The 22,954-nt window shown below is 45.0% G+C and overlaps 1 protein-coding gene across 1 annotated transcript; it reads left to right on the top strand.

The window, feature by feature from the left end:
- The first annotated feature begins 10,740 nt into the window (after window positions 1-10,740).
- LOC139783674 (uncharacterized) lies at window positions 10,741-21,650 on the top strand. Its single transcript, XM_071722815.1, has 6 exons — window positions 10,741-10,975; window positions 11,273-11,374; window positions 11,639-11,802; window positions 14,353-14,562; window positions 16,935-20,907; window positions 21,376-21,650. Exons 1-6 carry the CDS (start codon window positions 10,741-10,743, stop codon window positions 21,648-21,650), a joined length of 4,959 nt encoding a protein of 1,652 aa, XP_071578916.1.
- Window positions 21,651-22,954: the final 1,304 nt, after the last annotated feature.

A 22,954-nucleotide genomic window follows, 5' to 3' on the forward strand; every position in this document is an offset into this window, starting at 1 on the left:
CGAGACACGAACGAGTGATATTGCAGCACGACAACGCTCCGTGCCATCGCAGTTCCATCGTCCAGGACACCATCAAAACGCTGAAATGGGATCTGCTACCGCACCCGCCGTATTCGCCAGACCTGGCGCTTTCCGATTATCACTTGTTCCGATCGATGGCGCATGGCTTGGCTGGGCTACACTTGACCAATTTCGAAGAAGTGCAAAATTGGTTGGATGAATGGTTTCGGTCCAAAGACGCGTCGTTTTATTGTCGCGGTATTCATGTATTGCCAGAGAGATGGCGAAAATGTATAGCTAGCGAGGGACGATACTTTGAATAAACCATTTTTTGTATTTCTCTTGAAATTTTCCATTTTTTATTGATCAAAAAAACCCGGAAACTTAATTGCGCACCTAGTATAAAAGGTAAGACAATCAAATATTTTTAAGGGGGTATCTGGTCGAATCGATAGAAAAAATCGCCTGTATTGCCTAAAAATCTTGCTGCGTACGTTCGGTAGAATAGAGAATAAAATTCTCAGCTGCGCAGTATTCGTATATTCTATTGTCTGGGATTATACAGGTATATTGGAGCAGATGTTTACTTTTCAAATGCCGTTAGGCTCGGGGAATTTGGTGTATATATATACAGATTTTCGTGCGCATCTATTTCAAAATAATACAAGCTTCAGTTGACCAGACTCCCCCCTCGAACTAAATTATGAAAGTAATAATAATTAACTTATTTGAAGTATGTTTATACGTACAGGGTCCATTATGAAAGTAATGCGCATGATTTTATTGTGACGCGACTATCCATCGTAGCGCGCTCGGACCGGTCGAAAAATGTGGTGTGAGGTCTGCCCGTTCAAACGCGCCTGGTCTCAGTTCGCTCCGAGCAGTGAGAGCGGAAGGACGTGTCTTTGCGTGAAATGTGTTTTTTGTCTTTGTAACACGGCGTGATGGACGGTTCGCTTGAACAGCGGTACGCCATCAAGTTTTGCGTGCGGCTTGGAAAGAATGCTACCGAAACATTCCAGCACCCCAGTGGTCCCCCAGCCCCCTTACAGTCCCGATTTAGCTCCCTGTGACTTTTTTTTGTTCCCCCGACTGAAGAGAGAGCTGAAAGGAAAGCATTGGGAGTCCGTGGAAAACATCCAAACGCATGTTACAACGTTCTTGAAAGGCATTCCTGTGGAGGAGTTTCAGGGTGCCTTCCAGGCGTGGCAGACACGTCTCCGCAAGTGCATTGATGCAGGAGGGGACTATTTCGAAGAATTTTAAGCATTTGTACCGATAGGATCAATAAATATATTTTTCCCAGAAAATGCGCATTACTTTCATAATGGACCCTGTATTCTACGAAAAACTGCAATGTTTAAAAAATCTGTCTGCTAAAAATTTTTCTATAAAAACTCCAATTACTCACCCGCAGTTCCACGCTTTACTCCCCCCCCCCCTTCCAATTACTCTCCCGCATTTCCACGTTTCACACCCTCTCCCCCCCTCCAATTACTTATTACTTACTTACTTCTTACTTATTACTTATTACTTATTACTTATTAATTACTTCGTATCGAAGGAAATTTAATATTCTACCCGCTGATATTTTTTTTTCTTAAAAATCGGGGAAATTGTTGTAAAATGTAATTAAAATTAGTTATCGCTTTTTAAAATTAGTTTTTGATTAATAATAATTTTTGCGGTCCACCTGCCGCTTAAACATTTTAATGGGGTGATCAGGGGATTTTTCCCTACACAATCATATATTTTTTATCCCCTGCGGTTCAACTTGATATATCAAATCTAAATTGACTGGACTAAGTACCGTCAGCGGTGAATACAAACAACAAAAGTGAATAAGAAAGAAAAAATTTTTTTTTTAATTTTTTGGAGGGGTACCCCATTTTGCCCCGCCCACAAAAATTGTTTTTTCTCATGGCAGCTGGAAATTTTTCTCATTCACTTCAAATACGAATAAGAAAAAGGAGTTTCATCGTATTTAAGCTTTGAAAAGCCTAAACTTTCCTTAAGTACCCCATTTTGTCCCAGTCTCCCCTACATACATATATTTAAATTGCAGTGATGATACAAGTGCTGAGACCTCATCTACCCAGCCACATGGCGATTTCACGCAAGAGTAAGTAAAAAAAATGGTTTCAAATTGTAAATTCACGTAATATCAAAGTATCATCCGAGTTATACTTTTTCCAATGTTTATTCCAAGATTGTTTTGATATGTCAATTCAGTTTACTTTCATCAAATAAAATTCATGTTATTATTACCAGAAGTGTTTGACGCGATTCATACAGCATATTTTTGACGATCTGGGTCGAAGTGCTTTTACTTTAATTAAACTAGATTCTCTTCACTTGGAATAACAGAATTATACGAAACAGACTTAGACTTTTTTTCAAATTTTTACCTCGAAGTTCAGAACGTATTGAAGTAATTTATTAAGATTTTTCTGAAATTATACAACCTTTTTTCATTATATCATAACATCATTCACAGATTTATTGAAGAAGATGCAATGGATTGCGGTGCAAGTGTTGAAAGTTTTGATGTAGAAAATTTGGCCAAGACATGCTTCTTTTGCAAAAAAATTACCATCAAACGCAAAAGACGACAAATATATTGTCGTACAATCAAAGATAAAAAAGTGTTCCTGGAGAAAATTAAAACGTATGCTACAGAACTTGGGGATATAGATTTGTTACGAAGAATTCAGGAAGAGCTAAACTCTGATGATAGTACTTGCTTATGCTATCATAACAATTGTAGTCTCGATTATTTTGCCAAGTATCAAAATAAGAAACATCGCCCAACAAATACAGATTGGGCCTCAAAAAGAGATTGCCACAAAATTGCAAGAGAAAGATTGATTGGCTACATTGAACTTGAAATAATTGAAAATCAACGAGTTTTATCAATGGCTCACTTGAAGAATTGTTTTTCTGATTTTTTAACCGAATTATACGAAACTGCAGATCTTGACGCTAACATCTTCAGCATTACTGCTCTTCAAGACTACATACAAAAGCTACTAAAAAATAAAATTTCAATAGTCAAGATCTCTCAAAAACTATTTGTTATGTCTGCGGAAATTGATATCGAGACAATTCAGGACGAAGAAATTGAAAATATATTATTTAAACAAGAAGCTCAAGATTTCGCTTTGAAGTATCGAAAGCACATACTAAAGATAAAGAAAAATGCCTTACCGGATTCCATCGATAGTGAAGCATTGGATAGGGGAGAATGTGATATTCCAAAATGGTTAAATATATTTTGGACCACTGCTTTGAGCGGTGTTGAGAAGAAAATATGCAATCGGGTTGAAAGATTGTCTTCGTGCTACTCACAGGACTCAATTTACAGCATTACAAGGGGTAATATAAGGCCACGCAAACACATTTCATTGGGCATTGCTATGAAAAGTCTCACGGGAAGTAGAAAAGTCATTGATATATTGAACAGACAAGGTTACTGCATCAGTTACTGCAGCATACTGGAATTGGAGACGTCTGCGGCATACTCTTCCACTTCCAAAAATCTTTTATGCCCTTCCGGTATTCAACCAACTTCAGTATTATCATGTGGAGTAGCGTGGGATAATTTTGACAGATTTGTGGAGACGAGCTCAGGTAAAAATACCTTACATGATACTGTTGGTATAATGTATCAAAGTATCCCTACAGAAGAAGAATTGAATGTTATTGAAAAAAATGATGAGGCGTCCACAGAAACTGAGCAGAGTACTTCAGATAATATTCGCGATTTGTCTGGACGTAGAAAGCGATCGTTTGAACCAGAGATATTTGAAACTGTACTACATGCGAAGCAACGTCGTCCAGAATTTTGGCGTAGTGCTGTACAGCCAACTGATGATCCTCAAAACTTGAAACATTTTCAACATATAGGGGAGACCGGGGCTAAACCGCCATTTTTTTTCGGTGCCGATTTTTAACAAGAAAATAAATAATTTTATTTAAATGTGGTATACCACTGTAAAGAGTGAACCTTTAGCTACAAAATTTATATAGGAAATTTTTATCTATGTTGCTTTGTTTAACCGGTATAGAGCAAAAACGACAACGGTGGAAAAATTGTAATTTCAAAAATGCCGGGGTTGAACAGCCACCCCCCCGGGGCTAATCTGCCACACTGCATTTTCAATACATATACGTACATCTAATCCTGAAAAATAATAGGATACATTTTAATAATTGTTTTTTAAGAAAAAAATATAAAAATTTATTTAAAATTTTTATGCAAAACATTATTAAAAAATAATTGTTTTACCTATTCCATAAAACAATTTAGGCACGTGAATACAGAGGTTAACCAAATCGTAAACTCCCTAACGGCACGTCACATTGTCAACGCGGGCAACCACGAGGAATACGCGTGACGACGTTCCGGTGCCATAGGATCAGCGCGGACCTTCGAGCAACCTAACCAAGCCGCGTTTCTCGCGGGGGAGCGATAAATAGCGACAGGGGGGTTAGAAAAGCTCGCGGTAGAGCGCGACTATTTTACCGACTCGACGGCGTCCTCGCGCCGATTCCTCGACGCGCCGACGACGACGACGACGACGACGGCCATGACCACCACGACGACGACGGCCACGACCACCACGACGACAACGGCCACGACCACCACGACGACGACGACGACGACGACGACGACGATGACCACCACCGACACCACCACCACTACAACGGCGGCGACAATGACGCCGAGACGATGCGGCGAACGCTGGACGATGCGGTCGCACGCGCGATTGTCACTGACACAACGACCAACAACGACGATTTACCGCGGCCGGGAGTCGGGACGATCTACAGCGCGCGCGGCATGTCAACTCTCGCGCGGAAATCGCGGGATCTCAGAGCCGTGCCGTGCCTCGCCGTACCTCGCCGACGTGCCGTGAGCGTGAGCGATCTCGAAAACAACGGTTCGCCATCTTTTCGGTCGGCCAAAACACCCGTTTTGCGACGATACGTGCGTACCATTTCCCTCCTACACAAACTGACGCACGTGCAAGGGAAATCAGAATCACGCTCGAGGGAAACCTTGCGACCGCGCACTTCGCAGGAGCGGCGGCTGGCAATGCAAAACCCGAGACAAGCGCGTTTCCCGGGGAAAATGCCGGGCGCACGAGGAAAAGGGGCGGCCTGCTCGAAAACCGAAACGCAACAATCTCCAGAAAAAGAGGTTCGGGGAAACGCAGCCGAGCCTGGTACGCGTGTCCACAGGGTCGGCGTCGTCGGCGGAGCATCGGCTCCAAAAGGGGACTTCTTCCCCAGGAGCGGAGTATCGGGATCGACTCTCGAGGACCTAGGACACACGCCCATAGGGTTGGCGTCAGCGTCCGCCCACCAGAGGGACACCCGGACGACTTCCTCAGAAAGTTGGTGCGGAAATCTGTTCCGGGGCATCTCAGAGGAGGTGCGCGTAGGTCGGCGTCAACGGCCGACGCGTAGAAACGTCCCCGGGCGACTTCTCCAGGAAGTCAACCCGGAAATCAGCTCGGGAGCATTCCCGAGAAGGTGCGCACAGGTCGGCGTCAACGGCCGACGCGTAGAAACGTCCCCGGGCGACTTCTCCAGGAAGTCAACCCGGAAATCAGCTCGGGAGCATTCCCGAGAAGGTGCGCACAGGTCGGCGTCAACGGCCGACACCCGAAAATCGACCCGAACGTAATCTACGGGAAATCGACCCGGAATCTTCACCAGGGCCACTGCAACCGCTCTCCTTGAGGGCGATCGTACGCCAGCAAGGATCACCGCGCGTGGTGATCGAGCGCACGGTGGAGCCACCAAGCGCCGCGAGCGACGCGGACGTGCCTCCCCGGCGGGGAGGTGACCGACCGCAAGACATGCCCGCGGTACCTCCACCCGTCTTGTCCACGGCCGGCGACGGCGAAGCGCCCGCCAGCAGTCCCGAAATAGCACTGCAGCCACCGATTGTGTGGGTACCGGCGCCGACGGGGCAGGTCGATCAACCGTCCGACGACTTTCAGAGTCCGTCGAGCGGCGACGAGGAAACCGAGTGAGGCGACCAGGCGAGAGGCGAGCATCGAGTCGCGACGACGCGATTGAGTCACCGCTGGGAGGATTCCTCTTTCTTTTGTTTAAATTGATCTCTCACGCCTAAATTTTGTTGACTCCGTTCTTTTGCGTTCTCGACAATATGATTTCGAGACTAGGTTAAGTTAGTACGTAAGTCTCGCGAGCTTATATGGCCATATAACAAATTAGGTAGTAAGCATAGCTGACCAAGTAAGTTTATTTTCATTTCGTTTCGGTCCAGGCCGCCAAAGTATTTTAGTTTAACGCGCAAAGGTCAGAAAGACAAGAAGCGCGACAAATAGGCGGACCACCACAATCTCCAGGAACGAGTCCTAGGGATCGGATCTCGAGGACCTGGGACACACGCCCATAGGGTCGGCGCCAACGTCCGACCACGGCAGGGACACCCGGACATCTTCCTCAGGAAGTCGTCCCGGAAATCAGTTCCGGGGCATCTCAGGGAAGGTGCGCGTAGGTCGGCGTCAACGGCCGACGCATAAAAGCGTCCCCGGGCGACTTCTCCGAGAAGTCGACCCGGATACAAGCTCGGGAGCATCCCCGAGAGGGTGCGCACAGGTCGGCGTCAACGGCCAACACCCGAAAGGTGACCCGGACGTCATCTCCGGGGAATCGACCCGGAATCGGCGTCAGGGCCAGCCAGAAGATGGTGCGCACAGGTCGGCGTCAACGGCCGACTCCCGAAAGTTGACCCGAACGTCATCCACAGGGAATCAACCCGGAATCGGCATCGGGGCCATCCAGGAGGCGGTGCGCACGGGTCGGCGTCAACTTCGCTGCAGAAACAACAAAGGTGAAAACCTGGTGCAGCGGTATCGAGAGAAGAGGTCCGCGACGTGGTACCGCACGCGGAAATTTCCACCCGGGAGCGTCCGTATAGGGGGCACGGGGGACACGCGTGATAATCACGCGCGGCGCGCAAAGAGAAAGTTGTGACGTCACATCGAACGACGAAAACAACTCCAGAGTGGGGATGGTCCGACGTGGTAGGGAGCCCTTCCGGCATGGTGGGGAGCCCGAGCGAGAGCGGGGACTCGAGGCAGTCTCTCGAGTATCGCGGTAGAGTACGGACGTGTCTCGCGTAGCAACGGATAGCGCTAGAGAATAACACAGAGATAGCCTACAGCAATACATTACAATCGGGAACTCCCGCGTGAACGCGCGTTAAACACTCACTTAACGATAGTGAGAGATAATTAGTTATCGAAATAACAATCCGTGATAGTGAAATAGAACGGTGGCGACTTAGTGCGTATCGAGTATATTACAATCGTGGACATTGGGTCTCGCGACTACGAGATATCGTACGAACATCGTTATTAGTGATATTTAATCCATTGTGATCAATAAAATCGGCGTTTGCGGAGATTATTACAAATAAAGCGCGACTCACACCGAAGTGTGGCGACTCCATTGTGACGCACCTTTATTAATTGTGAAACGATCTGTAAAGCTGAAATAACGATCTGAAATTAAAGAATAGTGAATTCTTAAACAAAGTCTCAAGATTAATTATACAATTAGTGCACTTACCTTCTACTTACCTTGTTCCTTGGCGATGATCCCTCGTTGTCCAGCGGCGATCTGGTATGCGATGTAAAGCGAGGATCCGGAGACGACCAGCAGCAACGACGATCCATCCTGGGCAGGGCCTGCAACAAAAGAAGAATATTAGCACATAATTAGTATAAGTTATCGGGACGTACCTTTATCCAGTATGCGAGTATGCGAGGATCTGGAGACGGGATACAGCAACGGTGATCCGGCAAGGACATCAGCCTGAAACTCAGGAACAACATTAGCGTCTTGGCGAGAAACAGGGCGTTGGTGCGAATTGACCTTCTCGGTAGTCTGAGGTTAAACCGAGTGGCGACCGTTCGATAGGGATATTATCCGCCGGAATCGGGCTTAACTCGTGCCGTCCGGTCACACCACATCCGAGGCGGTGCGCACGGGTCGGCGTCGACGGCGCTGCATAAACGTAAAAGGTGAAAACCTGGTGCAGCGGTATCGAGAGGAGAGGTCTTCGACGTAGTACCGCACGCGGAAAATTCCACCCGGGAGCGTCCGAAAAGGGGGCACGGGGGACACGCGTGATGGGCGCGCGAAGAGAAAGTTGTGACGTCACGTCGAACGGCGAAAACAACCCAAGAGTAGGGATGGTCCGACATGGTAGGGAGCCCTTCCGGCATGGTGGGGAGCCCGCGCGAGAGCGGGGACTCGAGGCAGTCTCTCGAGTATCGCGGTAGCGTACGGACGTGTCTCGCGTAGCAGCGGATATCGTAGAGTATAACACGGCAACAGTCTCCAGTGATACATAACAATCGGGAACTCCCGCGTGAACGCGCGTTAAACACTCACTTAACGATAGTGAGAGATAATTATTTATCGAAATAACAATCCGTGATAGTGAAATAGAACGGTGGCGACTTAGTGCGTATCGAGTATATTACAATCGTGGACATTGGGTCTCGCGACTACGAGATATTGTACGAACATCGTCATTAGTGATATTTAATCCACTGTGATCAATAAAATCGGCGTTTGCGGAAATTTGTTGCAAATAAAGCGCGACTCACACCGAAGTGTGGCGACTCCATTGTGAAGCACCTTTATTAATGTGAAACCATCTGTAAAGCTGAAATAACGATCCGATATTAAAGAATAGTGAATTCTTAAACAAAGTCTCAAGATTAATTATATAATTAGTGCACTTACCTTCTACTTACCTTGTTCCTTGGCGATGATCCCTCGTTGTCCAGCGGCGATCTGGTATGCGATGTAAAGCGAGGATCCGGAGACGATCAGCAGCAACGACGATCCATCCTGGGCAGGGCCTGCAACAAAAGAAGAATATTAGCACATAATTAGTATAAGTTATCGAGACGTACCTTTATCCAGTATGCGAATAGGCGAGGATCTGGAGACGGGATACAGCAACGGTGATCCAGCAAGGACATCAATCTGAAACTCAGGAGCAACATTAGCGTCTTGGCGAGAAACAGGGCGTTGGTGCGAATTTACCTTCTCGGTAGTCAGAGGTTAAACCGAGTGGCGACCGTTCGATAGGAATATTATCCGCCGGAATCGGGCTTAACTCGTGCCGTCCGGTCACAACCTAACCTGAAATCGCCGTGAGCTGAAGTCGTGCGCCCGGCGCGCCAAAGTGACGAGACTGGCGGACCAGCCCCGGGTGCTTACTGGCGGATAAGCCCCAAACATAAGTTTCAGGTTTGATCGCCCACGAAATATTAGACATCAACGATAATGAAAAAATTACACTGGATTCGTGTTCAGCATGCATTACTCTTTATAATCACGTACCTCGAGATTTGGAGAGCAAACATTATTGCAGATATTACAATATTTCCACGCGCAGAAAATTTCACTTTCACCTTCCGAAAACACGTTTGCCCTCGTAAAAATCATAACACGGCAGGTAACCTGCCGAAACTCCGTTGGTCACATGGGTACCATAAGCAGCGTTTACAATGTTAAAAGCGAGTTCGCACAATATACAGGTTCCGAGATATTTGATTTGGCGGTTCAACCCCGTTGGCGGTTTAGCCCCGGTCTCCCCTACATTTTGCATGGGTAGTTTCTCATAAATTACAAATTGCAAACACGCCAATGTGGGTAGGATACAATGCCAAAATTTTGAGAGATGATAGTAGGATTCAAAAAGTTGAGTACCTAACACAAATCAATAATACACCCACGGATCCAGCTGTTGTTAAGGAAACGATGCGGAGAAGCATGCAAATCGCCTCTGAATGCGGGAAAAATTTCTTCAGTGTAACGTACGATTTAGCCATAGCCAAGATTGCGTTACAAATACAGAGTGCGGAGGATGAATTTCAAAAACTTTTCATTAACTTCGGACCTTTCCACATAATGTTGTCGTTCTTCAAAGCTTGCGGAAAATTTATAAGTGGATCTGGATTAACGAATATTCTTATAGATAGCGAAATTTTAGCCAGTGGATCTGTTGGTTCATTTGTAAGTGGAAAACACTTTAATCGGTGTAAAAAAATCCATCCTTTACTGTCTCTCGCTCTGCAAATTTTGCATTTTGAAAGTTTTTTACAATCACAAGATTACGATCTGGAAAATATTCAAAAATATTTAGAAGTATTTAATGAACAACAGAATGATCACCCACAGATAATGAATGAAAACTTGATACAACTGTTTGACAAATATGAAAGGTATAAAACTGAAACTTTGGAAGGATTGCATGGCAAAACACCACAAATATATTTGATGTACACAAGGTTAATTGAATATTATCTGAAATTAGAATATAGTATTCGTACGGGTGATTTTGATTTGTTCTTACACGTTTTGCAAAAAGTAACGAACGTTTTTTTTACAATGAACCACCAAAATTACGCAAGGTATATGTCTATTTATTGTGATAAACTGATAAACATCGAAATTACACATCCCGGATTGCTCGACGATTGTAGAAGGAGTTTCTTGGGCATCCGAAGAACCTTAAAACCTTTTTCGAGAATCCCGGTGGATTTAACACTAGAACAAACAATTAATGCCGATGCCGCTTCTACAGCTTCCGGAATCATCAACATCACAAACTCGTTCTCCGCCAGACAAAAATGGTCAATAAGTCATTCATTGCGTACGAGTGTTATATCAAAAGTTATGGAGTTTTGCGATCTGAAGTCACTAGATGATATTACGAAGGACTTAAAAAAGTCAGCAATCACTAAATCTGCTAAGAACTTAGAAGTGTTGTTACAATCAATAAAGGAGTTCACGAACCCTTTTGGATCAGAATTGTCAGAAGACCATCTTTATAACATCTCCAAAGGTCAATCGGTGAACAATGAAGTATATGAGTTTTTGGCGTCAGTTGAAATCGCGGGCGAGAAACAACGTACTAACTTCATTGCTCAGACTCGAGAAACACCAGATAGGTTTGATAAAGCCATTAACAGAAATAAAATAATTAATTTTGAATACAAGAATACCCAAAAAGTCAAAATTACTGGAAAAACTAAAGAAGTTAAGATTCAGAGAGATGTTTTTGGTCGTCTACTGTACGCGTCATTAAAAAATAAAATTGACATAGAAAAAGCACTGAGTTATCCTCTGGCTCACATTTCGTTTTCGTTTTATCATACCGATGGAACAATTTGCAAGACCACAAAATCTCTTATTATTAACGAATTAGTTAAACATCAGGCTGAAGTCGTAAATCCTCCGGAAGCAGACATTCACTTAGTTGATGGATTCTATTTCTTACATACGTTGAAGAACCTTCCAGAAAATTATGGTAAAATCTCGAAACATATATTAAGAATAATTACATATAATCGAAAAGAAGTACATATTATATTCGACAAATACAAAACACCCAGTATCAAAGATTATGAGCATGACCTGAGAGGTGAAGAGAACGTACAGTATGACGTGCGCAAAGAAAATAAACGTCCCGCTGAGTTCACTAAATTATTGAGAAGTAGAAATTTCAAAGAAAAATTTGTTGAATTTCTGATTGAAGATTAGACGAGAGATGAAATGGTTGTTTTAATCACAGGAACAACTGTTAAACTGAATTATGACAAGTGCTACGTCTATGAGGTGTCCGGTGAAGGGAAAATAAAAAAAGTCATTGACAACAATCTCACTTGCTATCACGAAGAAGCTGACACCAAAATTGTTTTCCACATTTGTCAGTTGAACAGTGATTATCGCGTGCAGGTACATTGTACGGATTCGGATATACCTGTGATAATGTTGGCAAATTTCAAATACTTGAAAGAAAACATTCACATAATAATTGATCTAAGCACGGGAAAGAAAAAATTGTACCTCAACATCAACGAAATTCATGCCAAGCTTGGAGAACAGTTATCGCGGTCGCTTGCTATATGCCACATTTTTACGGGGAACGACTACAACCCTGCTTTCTACCGGAAAGGAAAGAAGAGGCCTTTTGATAATTAAAAAAAAACGAAATTTCAAAAGGCTTTTATACAACTGCACACCGGGCGTGCCGAATTAGCAACATCGAGTGAGGTATTCCGGGTTCTTGAAGAGTACGTGTGCAGATTGTATGCATTAAAAACAAAAAATGACGTCAACAAAGGACGGTACGAGTTGTTTGAAAAAGGCTACAAATGCAACAATCAAGACGAGAAGATTGTAAAAAAAAAATTGTTGGATACGATCCCTCAGTGCTACCACCAACCAAACAAGAGCTATTGCAGCAGATTAAACGAACATCATACATCTGCAGTATATGGTGTAATGCACACATGCGCAGCCCCACCGAAAAGAATCCAGAAAATTGCGGATGGGCATTAATTGATAGCAAGTACCATTATTATTGGTTTGATGGCCCCCACAGTCCATCTCTTGGAGAATTGTCTTCTGATGTTCAAGGTACTCTATTATTACTTTTCTTACGTATTGATGATTATGCTGCAATTTGTTAATTTTCCTAATTATTTTGTTACAGAATCAGATGACATTTATTCTGACGATTGCGACGAAGATGAAGACGATGTTCAAGGCGAAACTGATGAAGCGTCGACATCGGAATCCGACGAAGATTAAGATTATATTTAATTAGTTTTATAATTGTATTTTTTAGTTTTATTTTGGCAGGTCATATACTACTACAGTTCATACAACTACAGTTATATTATTTCAAAAAAAGTATTGATTCTGCTTACGAATACATGTGTCCCAAATTACCAAAACTACAACTACGAAATTATGTTATTTTCAATATTCTTGTAGGACTAGCGATACATACCCATTTTTTGGTAGGACACTGTTTGATTTATGCAAAGAATGCACTAACTTAACATGTGTTTTTTTTGTCCTACGGTTATTAATGAAAAAAGTGTTACCGTGGAATCGACAACTTCCAAGCGTAGGACTGGGAAAACGTACCACCAAATTTGTAGGACTATGTGGCCATTTCATTATACAAATATTTACTAAGCTGCATACAAAAAATCAGCTGGTTATTAATAATTTTTATGATCTTTATTTGGACATATTCGGAGCGGAGGACGCTCCAGTCAAACCATCCATTTTGTAGGACAATTGTTTTTCCGAGTTTATTATCCAATTATCTTAACATTTCAATAAAAAACTTACTGTTAGTCAGACAATTTCGACACCCCACCAAATTGACATGTTTTACACCTGTGCACTTCATTAGCTACCTCTATCGAGAATTTTCACAGGGAAGAACTTGGGCGTCTTGTCGAACCGAACCTACTCACGAAGATTTAGCCTGTTATTAATCACTGAAAAAAACAGGCGGTGGCTGCTGGACTATACATAAACCGAGCGTTTTAACGCAAAAAGCGATTCCACGATCTGCCTGATCACCGACCGCACCGATCCTGAACTCCCGCATTTACCTAAAAGCTAGCCAGAAAGAGGGTAGAGAGCTTGTGGCATACTCTGTCTTCGCCGAGCGCGTCTCGACAAACGACCAGCTTCATCCACAGGGCTATCCGAACGGGGGCAGAGCGCTTCTCTGCCTCCACCGAGCGCTTCTCGCCGGACACCGCTCCGTCTCCAGACGCTTGCAGCCTTCCATCGGGGGTAGAGCCACCGTACTCTGCCTCCACCGAGCGCTTCTCGGTGGTTGGACTCGCGCCTTTTCCCTCGACTAGCCGCTCGCAGCCTTCCTCGGGGGTAGAGCGCTTCTCGGTGGTCGGACTCGCGCTAGCTCGATCCTGCCGCCATCCGAGCGGGATCCCCGCGACTTCATCGCCGCATCCGCGCTTCGCGCCATTTTCCCGCGCACTGATCCGCGACGCCTGAAAAACCGGCCCCGCCCGTACCGATACATCTTCACGCGATTCGGCCCGCGAGGCTGCCGAAAGCACCGGCTCCGCCCCGTACGTACCGCGCTTTACCTCGCGCCGCCCGCGACCCGCCGGTCATTGTATCCTACCTTGCGCCGCCCGCGACAAACCGATCATTGTATCCTGCGCACATCAAATCATTGTAAATATCGCGAGCAATTGTTATAGAATCAATATTAACCCGTTGTAAATACCGCGAGCATTTGGTGTAGAATAAACTCTTGTTACTTTGTTACCCAAGACGATACGCTTCATTTTGCCAACCTCGCCTCGCTTCTGTTCCTTCGCGCCTCCTTCGAACCCAGACCAGCCGCGAACTAGATCCGCGTATCGAAGTCAGGTTGTTTTATATTTATTTATTTATTTTAAAATTGATACCATTTGCTACAATAAATTGTTGATTTTTTTGTACTTATAGTACGTTTCAGCACTGAAGTTGAAGATGTTGGTGCTGGGGCTGGTGCTGGGGCTGGTGCTGGTGCCGGTGCCGATACTGGTGTCGGTGTCGGTGTCGGTGCCGGTGCCGGGGCTGTGCCCGGGACCGGGGCCGGGGCTGTGCCCGGGACCGGGGCCGGGGCTGTGCCCGAGGTCGAGGCCGGTACCGGCTGTGGCAGTAGTAGTGCCGGTGGTATGGCTGCGAGTTTTTTTTCAGCTCTTTATTTTCGGCTTTTAATTGAGCCATTTCTGCCTGATCTGCATCTCGGTCGGTTATATCATCATCCTAAAAAATAAAATAAAAAAGCATTATATTATTTAAAAAATAGTTTTTGCTGCCAAATGCATGCGTTAATGGCTGTGTTCCAATATTCATTGCCAGTACTGAATCTATATTTTACGTCATGTATATTAGATCGCAATGTCTTTTGATTTTTACTTACAAAATTGACAGCGAATATCGGATCGTAGCCAATGATAATGCATAAAAAATTTCTCAAGAGACACGGTATTAGTTGCTTTCCATTTACATCAAAACTCAGATAATTCTCACTTGTGACGTCATAACTCAGTTAAATGCACGTTCTTTTTGCATGCTGGCAAGTGAGATTCAACTGAGTTTTTATCCACAATCGAGACCATGTGCTTTAATGAATCTAATAAACTCACATTAAAAGTGAGGCTATGGACCTGTATTATTGTGATAGCTTTGTCACGAAAATAAGCAGGTAAATACAAAATGACATATCTTACCTGAGTATAAAATACTCACATAACTTTGTGAGTGACTCATATCACTTGAGTGTAAATGGAAAGCAACTATTGTATCGTGCCAAGTACACGCAGAACGAGACCGCCGTGACTCTTTTACGCGACGCGACGAGTTGCGAGTATCCAAGATTTTGAGAATAATTAAATGTATACTTACATTTATGTTGAATTGGTTGAATTTATTCTCCATTCGCTTTCGACGGTGAATGAGGAGCGTCGCTGTCTCAATTCGGTCTGGCCATCGAACTGTGCAGGTGGACGTTGGTGTCGCGGCGAACAAGCCCGTCGATGACGACGGCTCACGACGGCTCGCGACGGCAAAGGTCGAGGCGTCGTTGCCGATCCCCCTCGGTGCCGTTGAGATGGGCTCGCGAACGAGTGTCTAACGAATGGAACGCGAATGTACTGATGCACCTCGCGGTTTATTTTAACAGTAACAGCAGTAGCAGCAGCAACATTAGCAACAATGGCAGTAATTAATGGCCGACTCCAGGCCGAGCGGACCCGCGCTCATGTAGCGTTAATAGATCGTTTTTTGTTTTTAAAGGTAGATTTATAAAGGCCGTATCCATTGGTTTAAGCCGTAAACCCTAAGAAATTGACCAATGACAGTCGAATGTGAGAAGAATAATCGACTGTGATTAATTAATTTCTTAGGGTTTAATTACGGCTTAAATCAACATTTACGGCCTTCATAAGTCGGCCTTATGCGATCCTATGGTACGGAACGAATGATGTTACGGAATGCTCCCCTAATTGATTTGCACGGTTTAACCGATTCTAGAAATATATTTGGAAGCGCTCTGTGACATCCCACTCTCGGTACCCCTCGACCTCTCACCGACGCACCTGCTCGCATGTGTTGGAACGTAAACACATTGTTTCGATGTCCTTATATGGGCATAACATGAACACTCTTAATCTAATTGGTTCTAACACATAACTTCGACACAAGTATATGTGAGATGAGAGGTGGGGTACTCGAGGTCCTCCCGACCTAAAGTCAGTCTGAACACAGAGCGAAATAAAGTCACACGTGCAGATCGCGAATCTCGTTACAGCAAGTTGTAGAGACAATTAAACTAAGACTGTAAATATAAGTGTAATAAAGTGTCCTGTAAAGTGTCTAATTATTGTTCGAGTGTCTCTCGACCCTCCGAAGAGTGCATCCTTTCCACGATGATCCAGCAATCATAATTCGAGGAAACATTGTGGTCCTTCGAGCCGGATTAAAGTGTCCTGTAAAGTGTCTAATTATTGTTCGAGTGTCTCTCGACCCTCCGAAGAGTGCATCCTTTCCACGATGATCCAGCAATCATAATTCGAGGAAACATTGGTCCTTCGAGCCGGATTCGGAGCGAACAAACGGACACGAAAGGAACGGACGTTCACAACTCGAAAGATTCGAGACGTCAGGACACGGCCAATAGACGGCTATATTCTACGTGTAGCGCCCAACCCGTCTACTCAACGCGAGGAGACGCAGGTCGACAGTCCGGCACCACGAGAACACGCGATCTGTAATATGTAATGTGACGCAAGCATACGCTTTCTCGCTCATACAGACTACAGTCAGGCTCCAGCCAACACGCTCTTCGCGCGTGAAACAAGTCTCTCTGTCGCACGCACTATTTGCGATCAGCTGTGTATAAGACGTCGACCCAACAGTAACGCGCGGTCGTTCCCGCCCCACCACGCTTTGGCTGCGACAAACCCAAGAGCGTACGGTTCAACGCACAACGTGACGAGAGCTATACAGTTATAAGGAGATAATCTCTCACTCATCAATAAAAGGCTCGCGATTACGTTGTTCGACCGCAAGAACGAGGTACGAAATTCACCATGGAATTGATGGAGGAGCTATTGGCCGCGCAGACCAGCACACAGACGTTAATCATCCGGATCCTGACGAATTTCAACAAGCTCGCCAAGGCGAAGAAAACCGTGCCTGCCGTTCGCAGCCGTATCAATAGTCTCAAAGGGTACTGGGACGTCATTCAGGTCAATCATGCGAAGCTTTGCGCCCTTGCGGACGAGGGGATACGCCAGAAGGAAGAATACTTCCAAAAAGATGAGTTTTTATCCATTAGCGACTCCGTTGAGGAGATCATGGACGTGTTGTTAGAATATCTTGAACGTTTGCAACCGGAAACCGCGCAGACTAATTTTGACGGTTCTATTATATCGCATGAGGCGAGATCTTCGATAGTTCAATTACCACGAATTGATATTCCTAAATTCTCGGGAGAGCTCACGAAGTGGGAGAACTTTCGTGACGTTTTTGAATCGTTAGTCGCGAATAGAACCGACTTAACGAATGTACAAAAATTACATTACCTTAAGGCGAACTTAAGCGGAGCCGCGAGTTTAATTTTGTCGAACACTCACGTCACCGACGCTAATTATAATACCGCGTGGGAATTGTTACGAAAGCGTTATGATAACCCGCGAGCTATCGTAAATGCGCATCTCCAGGCGTTCATGGATATCCCTTGTGTGAGCGCCCATTCCGTGAGTGATTTAGAGAACTTGCGAGACAAGACTAACGATATTTATACGGCATTGTTAAACTTGAAACGACCCGTCAATCAATGGGAAGATTTAATGCTATTTGTTGCTGTCTCAAAACTTGATAAGGACACTCGGCGCGACTGGGAGCTCTCACTGGGAGATGCGGGAGAAATCCCAAGTATCGAGGAACTTGACGCCTTTCTCACTTCGCGAATTCGGGCACTCAAGGCCGTTCATGGTAGTAGTCAGAATTCGAATAAGTCCGCAAATAAAACAAGTAACGTTAAGGCGCATCAAGTTTCTACGAATAACGGAAAGTGCTTGACATGCGAAGGTAATCACCCCTTAAATCATTGCAAAACGTTTCTCAATCAATCCGTTCCGCAGCGAGTCGAGGTTTTAAAGAAACATAAGTGCTGCTTTAATTGTTTACGCCAAGGACATTTACCTTGGACTTGTAAAAGTAAGAATGTTTGCACGCTTTGCAAGCGAAAACATCATACTCTAATACATCGCGAGAAAGACGCTGAAACGAATGAGACTCCTGCATCGACCAGTAAAGACGAAGAGAACGCTGTTACCACGTCGAATTTGACCTCCACTCAGGAGGAACGGTCAAATGAAGGAGTGGTTTCTAGTAATAATTTCTCGAATACGACAGTCAACACTACATTACTACCTACCGCGTCCGTTCTACTCAAGAATAAATCCGGACGATCCGTACGCATTAGGGCCTTACTTGACCAAGGATCACAAGCCTCTTTTGTAACCGAGTCGGTCGTACAACTTCTTGGCGCGGAACGAGAACGCGTATCGATTCAGGTTTCCGGTATAGGGGGATCTAAGGCCGGGAGTAGTAAAAGCATTGCATCCTTTACAGTGGAGCCATGTTCTCAGGGAGGTCCTGTCCTACCTTTCAAAGCTTTCGTCCTGCCGAAACTAACTAATTATTTACCTCAACCTACTATGCTGGATGAAACGTGCCGGTATCTGAGCTCTTTAGACCTTGCAGATTCGGAACCTTCTAATGAAAAGGGTATCGATCTGCTTATAGGTACAGATTATTATGGAGCCGTACTGCGTGACGGGTTAATCCACGGACCACCAGGGGGTCCCATAGCGCAACTCACCATATTTGGATGGGTTGTATCAGGGCCAATCCAAGATACCTCGCAAACTGTTAATAACTATCGCATAAATGTTAATCATGGCGTCGCTTCAGACTCCTTACATGAATCACTGCGTAGTTTTTGGGAACTTGAGGAGGTTCCTTGCGGCAATTTGCTCTCGGAGGAGGACATTCGGTGTGAGGCACATTTCGTCAACACGCACTCTCGCCTGCCCGACGGACGATACGTCGTCCGATTACCCTTCAAAACGGACCCTCCAATTCCCATTGGTGACACCGAACAGGTAGCCAAACGTATCTTCATCTCTAATGAAGCTAGAGTATCCCGACAGCCTGACCTTGCTAAGGCCTATTGCGACTTCATGAGAGACTACGAAGCTCTTAATCACATGAAAAAAGCGCCTCCGTTCGAGACTACTAGGCAGAGGGTGTATCTTCCTCATCACGCCACAATTAAAGAAACTAGCCAAACGACGAAGGTTCGCGTCGTATTTAATGCCTCCAAATGTTCTTCGAATACTACGTCACTAAATGACTTCCTAATGGTTGGCCCTAAATTACAAGCCAATCTCTTTGCGGTAATTCTGAGGTGGCGGAGCCACAGATATGTCTACACTACAGACATAGAAAAAATGTTCCGTCAAATTCGTGTTCATCCCGAAGATGTCGAATATCAGTGTATATTCTGGCGAGCTCATCCCAATGCAGAACTGATTGCGTATTGGCTGCTAACGGTGACCTACGGGACTGGTCCGGCCCCCTTTCTAGCAAACCGCTCCGTGAAGCAGCTTGCAAAGGATGAGGGAGAGAAGTTTCCTCTAGCCGTCCCTATTCTCGAGGAGGAGACATATGTAGATGACATCATGTTTGGCGCTGAGGATCTCATTCTTCTTAAACAAACGCGTGATCAGCTAATTCAGCTCCTCAAGGCGGGTGGTTTTCGTCCGTATAAATGGGCCAGTAATGACCCTCGTTTATTGCAGGATATACCGGAAGCCGACCACGGATTGGCTGTCGACAAACATTTAGGTGACGATTCAAGCCTACGAGTACTAGGTATTGTGTGGAATCCTAACACGGACTCATTCCAGATCCACACGCATCCCACTACGGACTTGCAATTTACCAAGCGTTCATTCCTCTCCTTACTGTCTCGAGTCTTTGATCCTCTGGGGTGGGTAGCGCCAGTAACTATCACGGCTAAGATAATTATGCAGTCGTTATGGCTAAGAAAAATTGAGTGGGACGAACCACTTTCGAACGATTTATTGCAACGTTGTCTAGGTTACCAAGCACAACTCGCGGATTTGAGCAAGATTTCGATCCCTCGGTGGACAGGACAGGACAGTGAAGTCCAAGACATTGAGATCCATGGGTTTTCCGACGCTTCAAATTCCGCATATGCCGCTGTCGTTTACCTTAGAGTAGCTTCGATGGGGTCCGTGCGCATATCCATTCTATATGCCAAAACAAAGGTAGCGCCGCTGAAGGTGCAGAGCGTGCCTAGGTTAGAACTCCTTGCAGCAGCTCTACTTGCACGCTCGATCAAGTTTGCGCGAGAGTCCATGAAATTAGTCAACATACCCGAGTTTTGTTGGACAGACTCAGAAGTCGTGCGGGCATGGCTCAATGCCACACCGGGACGCTGGAAACCCTTTGTCGCTAACCGCGTCTCCGAAATCCACTCAACACTACCGCTCGCGACGTGGCGACACGTTCCCACTCAACTTAACCCCGCGGATTGTGCATCCAGAGGAATCTCGGCCGATGAGTTGATATCGCACAAGCTGTGGTGGACGGGCCCACCATGGTTACAAGGTCCGAGAGAGGAATGGCCCCTAAATAAAACCCTAAGTCATACTGACACCAACCTTGAGCAACGGGCAGCTCACGTCCACACGGGTCAAACACGCGATGAGTGGAACCTCCTTGCAGACGTCTCGTCGTGGCCCAAACTGTTGAGAATCACGGCTTACATACACAGATTCCTGTTTAACGTTAGACACCCCCTGACTAAAAAGCAGGAGTCATTCCTTTCAGCGTCCGAGATAAAGCAAGCAAAGATCACGTGCATTAGGACAGTTCAAAAGTCATACTTCGATAAAGAGATCCTTGCCTTAAAGGACGGTAAACAATTAAAGTCGAGCTGCTCAATTATCGCGTTAAATCCTTACTTGGATACAGACGGCGTCTTGCGTGTAGGAGGACGAATACGCCGCGCTAACTTAAGTGAATCCGAGAGATTTCCGATAATTCTACCAAAGTCTAGGATCTCTGAGTTAATTGTACGCCACACTCATGTTATCGCGTTACACGGCGGGCTTCAACTGACCCTGCGCCTATTGCGAGAACAATACTAGATACTCCGGGCGCGTAACCTTGTTAAAACCTGTATTTCGAAGTGCGTCACGTGTGTACGTCACCAGGCGATTATGTCGCATCAACGTATGGGCGACCTACCCGAAGTTCGCGTAAAACCGGCCCGTGCCTTTACTAATACCGGAATAGATTACGCGGGTCCTTTCCTTATCCGATCGGCGAAAGGAAGAGGCCACAAAACGCATAAAGCATACTGCGTACTGTTCGTATGCTTAGCGACTCGTGCAATTCACCTCGAGGTCGCGGATGATTATACTTCCGACGGGTTCCTAGCGGCCTTTAATAGATTTACGGCCCGCAGAGGCCTACCTGCCATAATTTATAGCGATAATGGAACCAACTTCCAAGGTGCCGACAAGGAATTAACTAGGCGTATCCGCGAGATCTTACGAGATCCGGACATACAAAATCATTTCGCGTCTGACGAAATCTCTGGAACTTTATACCTCCAGCAGCCCCTCAATTCGGAGGACTCTGGGAGGCTGGCGTAAAAAGTGTAAAATTCCATTTGAAAAGAATACTGGGAGATTTCACTCCTACATTTGCTGAATTCACTACTTTACTCTGTAATATAGAGTGTATCTTGAACTCTCGTCCGATTGCACCATTGTACGACGACCCCGAGAGTTTTGACACGTTAACCCCGGGCCACTTCCTTGCCGGATCGTACCTAAAAGCGGTTCCCTCCCCTAGCGTTGGGGATATAAATCTCAACAGACTATCTCGATGGCAGACGGTGCAACGACTACAGGAACGCTTTTGGAAGATCTGGTCATCGGATTATTTAAATTCTCTGCAGCAAAGGAAAAAATGGCAAACTCGTCAAATCAACCTCAAGATCGGTGACCTGGTGCTATTACGCAATCCTAGTCTCCCGCCAACTAAATGGAATATTGGCCGCGTACTCCAATGTCATACCGGAGATGACGATTTAGTACGCGTTGTTACCATCAAGACGGCCAGCTCCACCCTCAAGCGACCTGTAACGCAACTGTGCAAACTGCCCGTTGAATCTGATAATGACGAACCTCCTAAACGTTAAACCGCTGAGCAATGCAGAATTGTTGGAACAAAGTCCGTCCAATCGCAGACATTCCGCCAATTGCGCTCTGCTGAAATGTATTTTCTAATTCTAATGTCCCGTGGAGTGAAATTCGTGGATCTATCAAAATAATGTATATTATTGGCACGCACAGATTACGCTTCCGCGTTTTCCGTTGCATGGGACATTAGAAAATATATTTCATTGGAGCGCAATTGTTGGAATTATACGTCTGCAAAATACAAACTTATGCGGTAATCTACGAAAATGTCAACAACTATTAACATTCAACAATATCTAAAAAATTCTCATTTGCGGGTTATTGAATAAATTACAATAAAGTTGGTCTGTATTTAAAAAGCAGGAACTACGCCGCGAGATTGTATTATAAATTTAAGTTATACTTATTATATGTATGTATAGAATGGCACCTCAATTATTTAAAGCATTTTATTAATATTGATTGAACTAGTCATTGTTAAACATCGGTGCGGATAAAATATAAACTTGCAGATAAAAATCGGCGGAACAAACGTAAAAAAACGTCGAACCAATCACGAACGTTCTGCCAAATCCGCATTGCGCATACGTTCTGTATCATGGGATCACATCATTAAAATTGTAAACACGTATTGTTTGTTTATCGATACGCGACTATCGAACTGGGATTACCGACTGCGATAGTTTGCGCGATTATCATGATTTGTTAAGTTTATGGTTGTAGCTTAGACTGAGTGAGTCTCGATTGCGCAC

The sequence above is a fragment of the Temnothorax nylanderi genome, unplaced genomic scaffold (genome assembly GCF_030848795.1).
Source record: "Temnothorax nylanderi isolate EJ_2023f unplaced genomic scaffold, tnyl_v1.0 TNYL_tig0529_pilon, whole genome shotgun sequence".
Classification (NCBI taxonomy): Eukaryota; Metazoa; Arthropoda; class Insecta; order Hymenoptera; family Formicidae; genus Temnothorax; species Temnothorax nylanderi.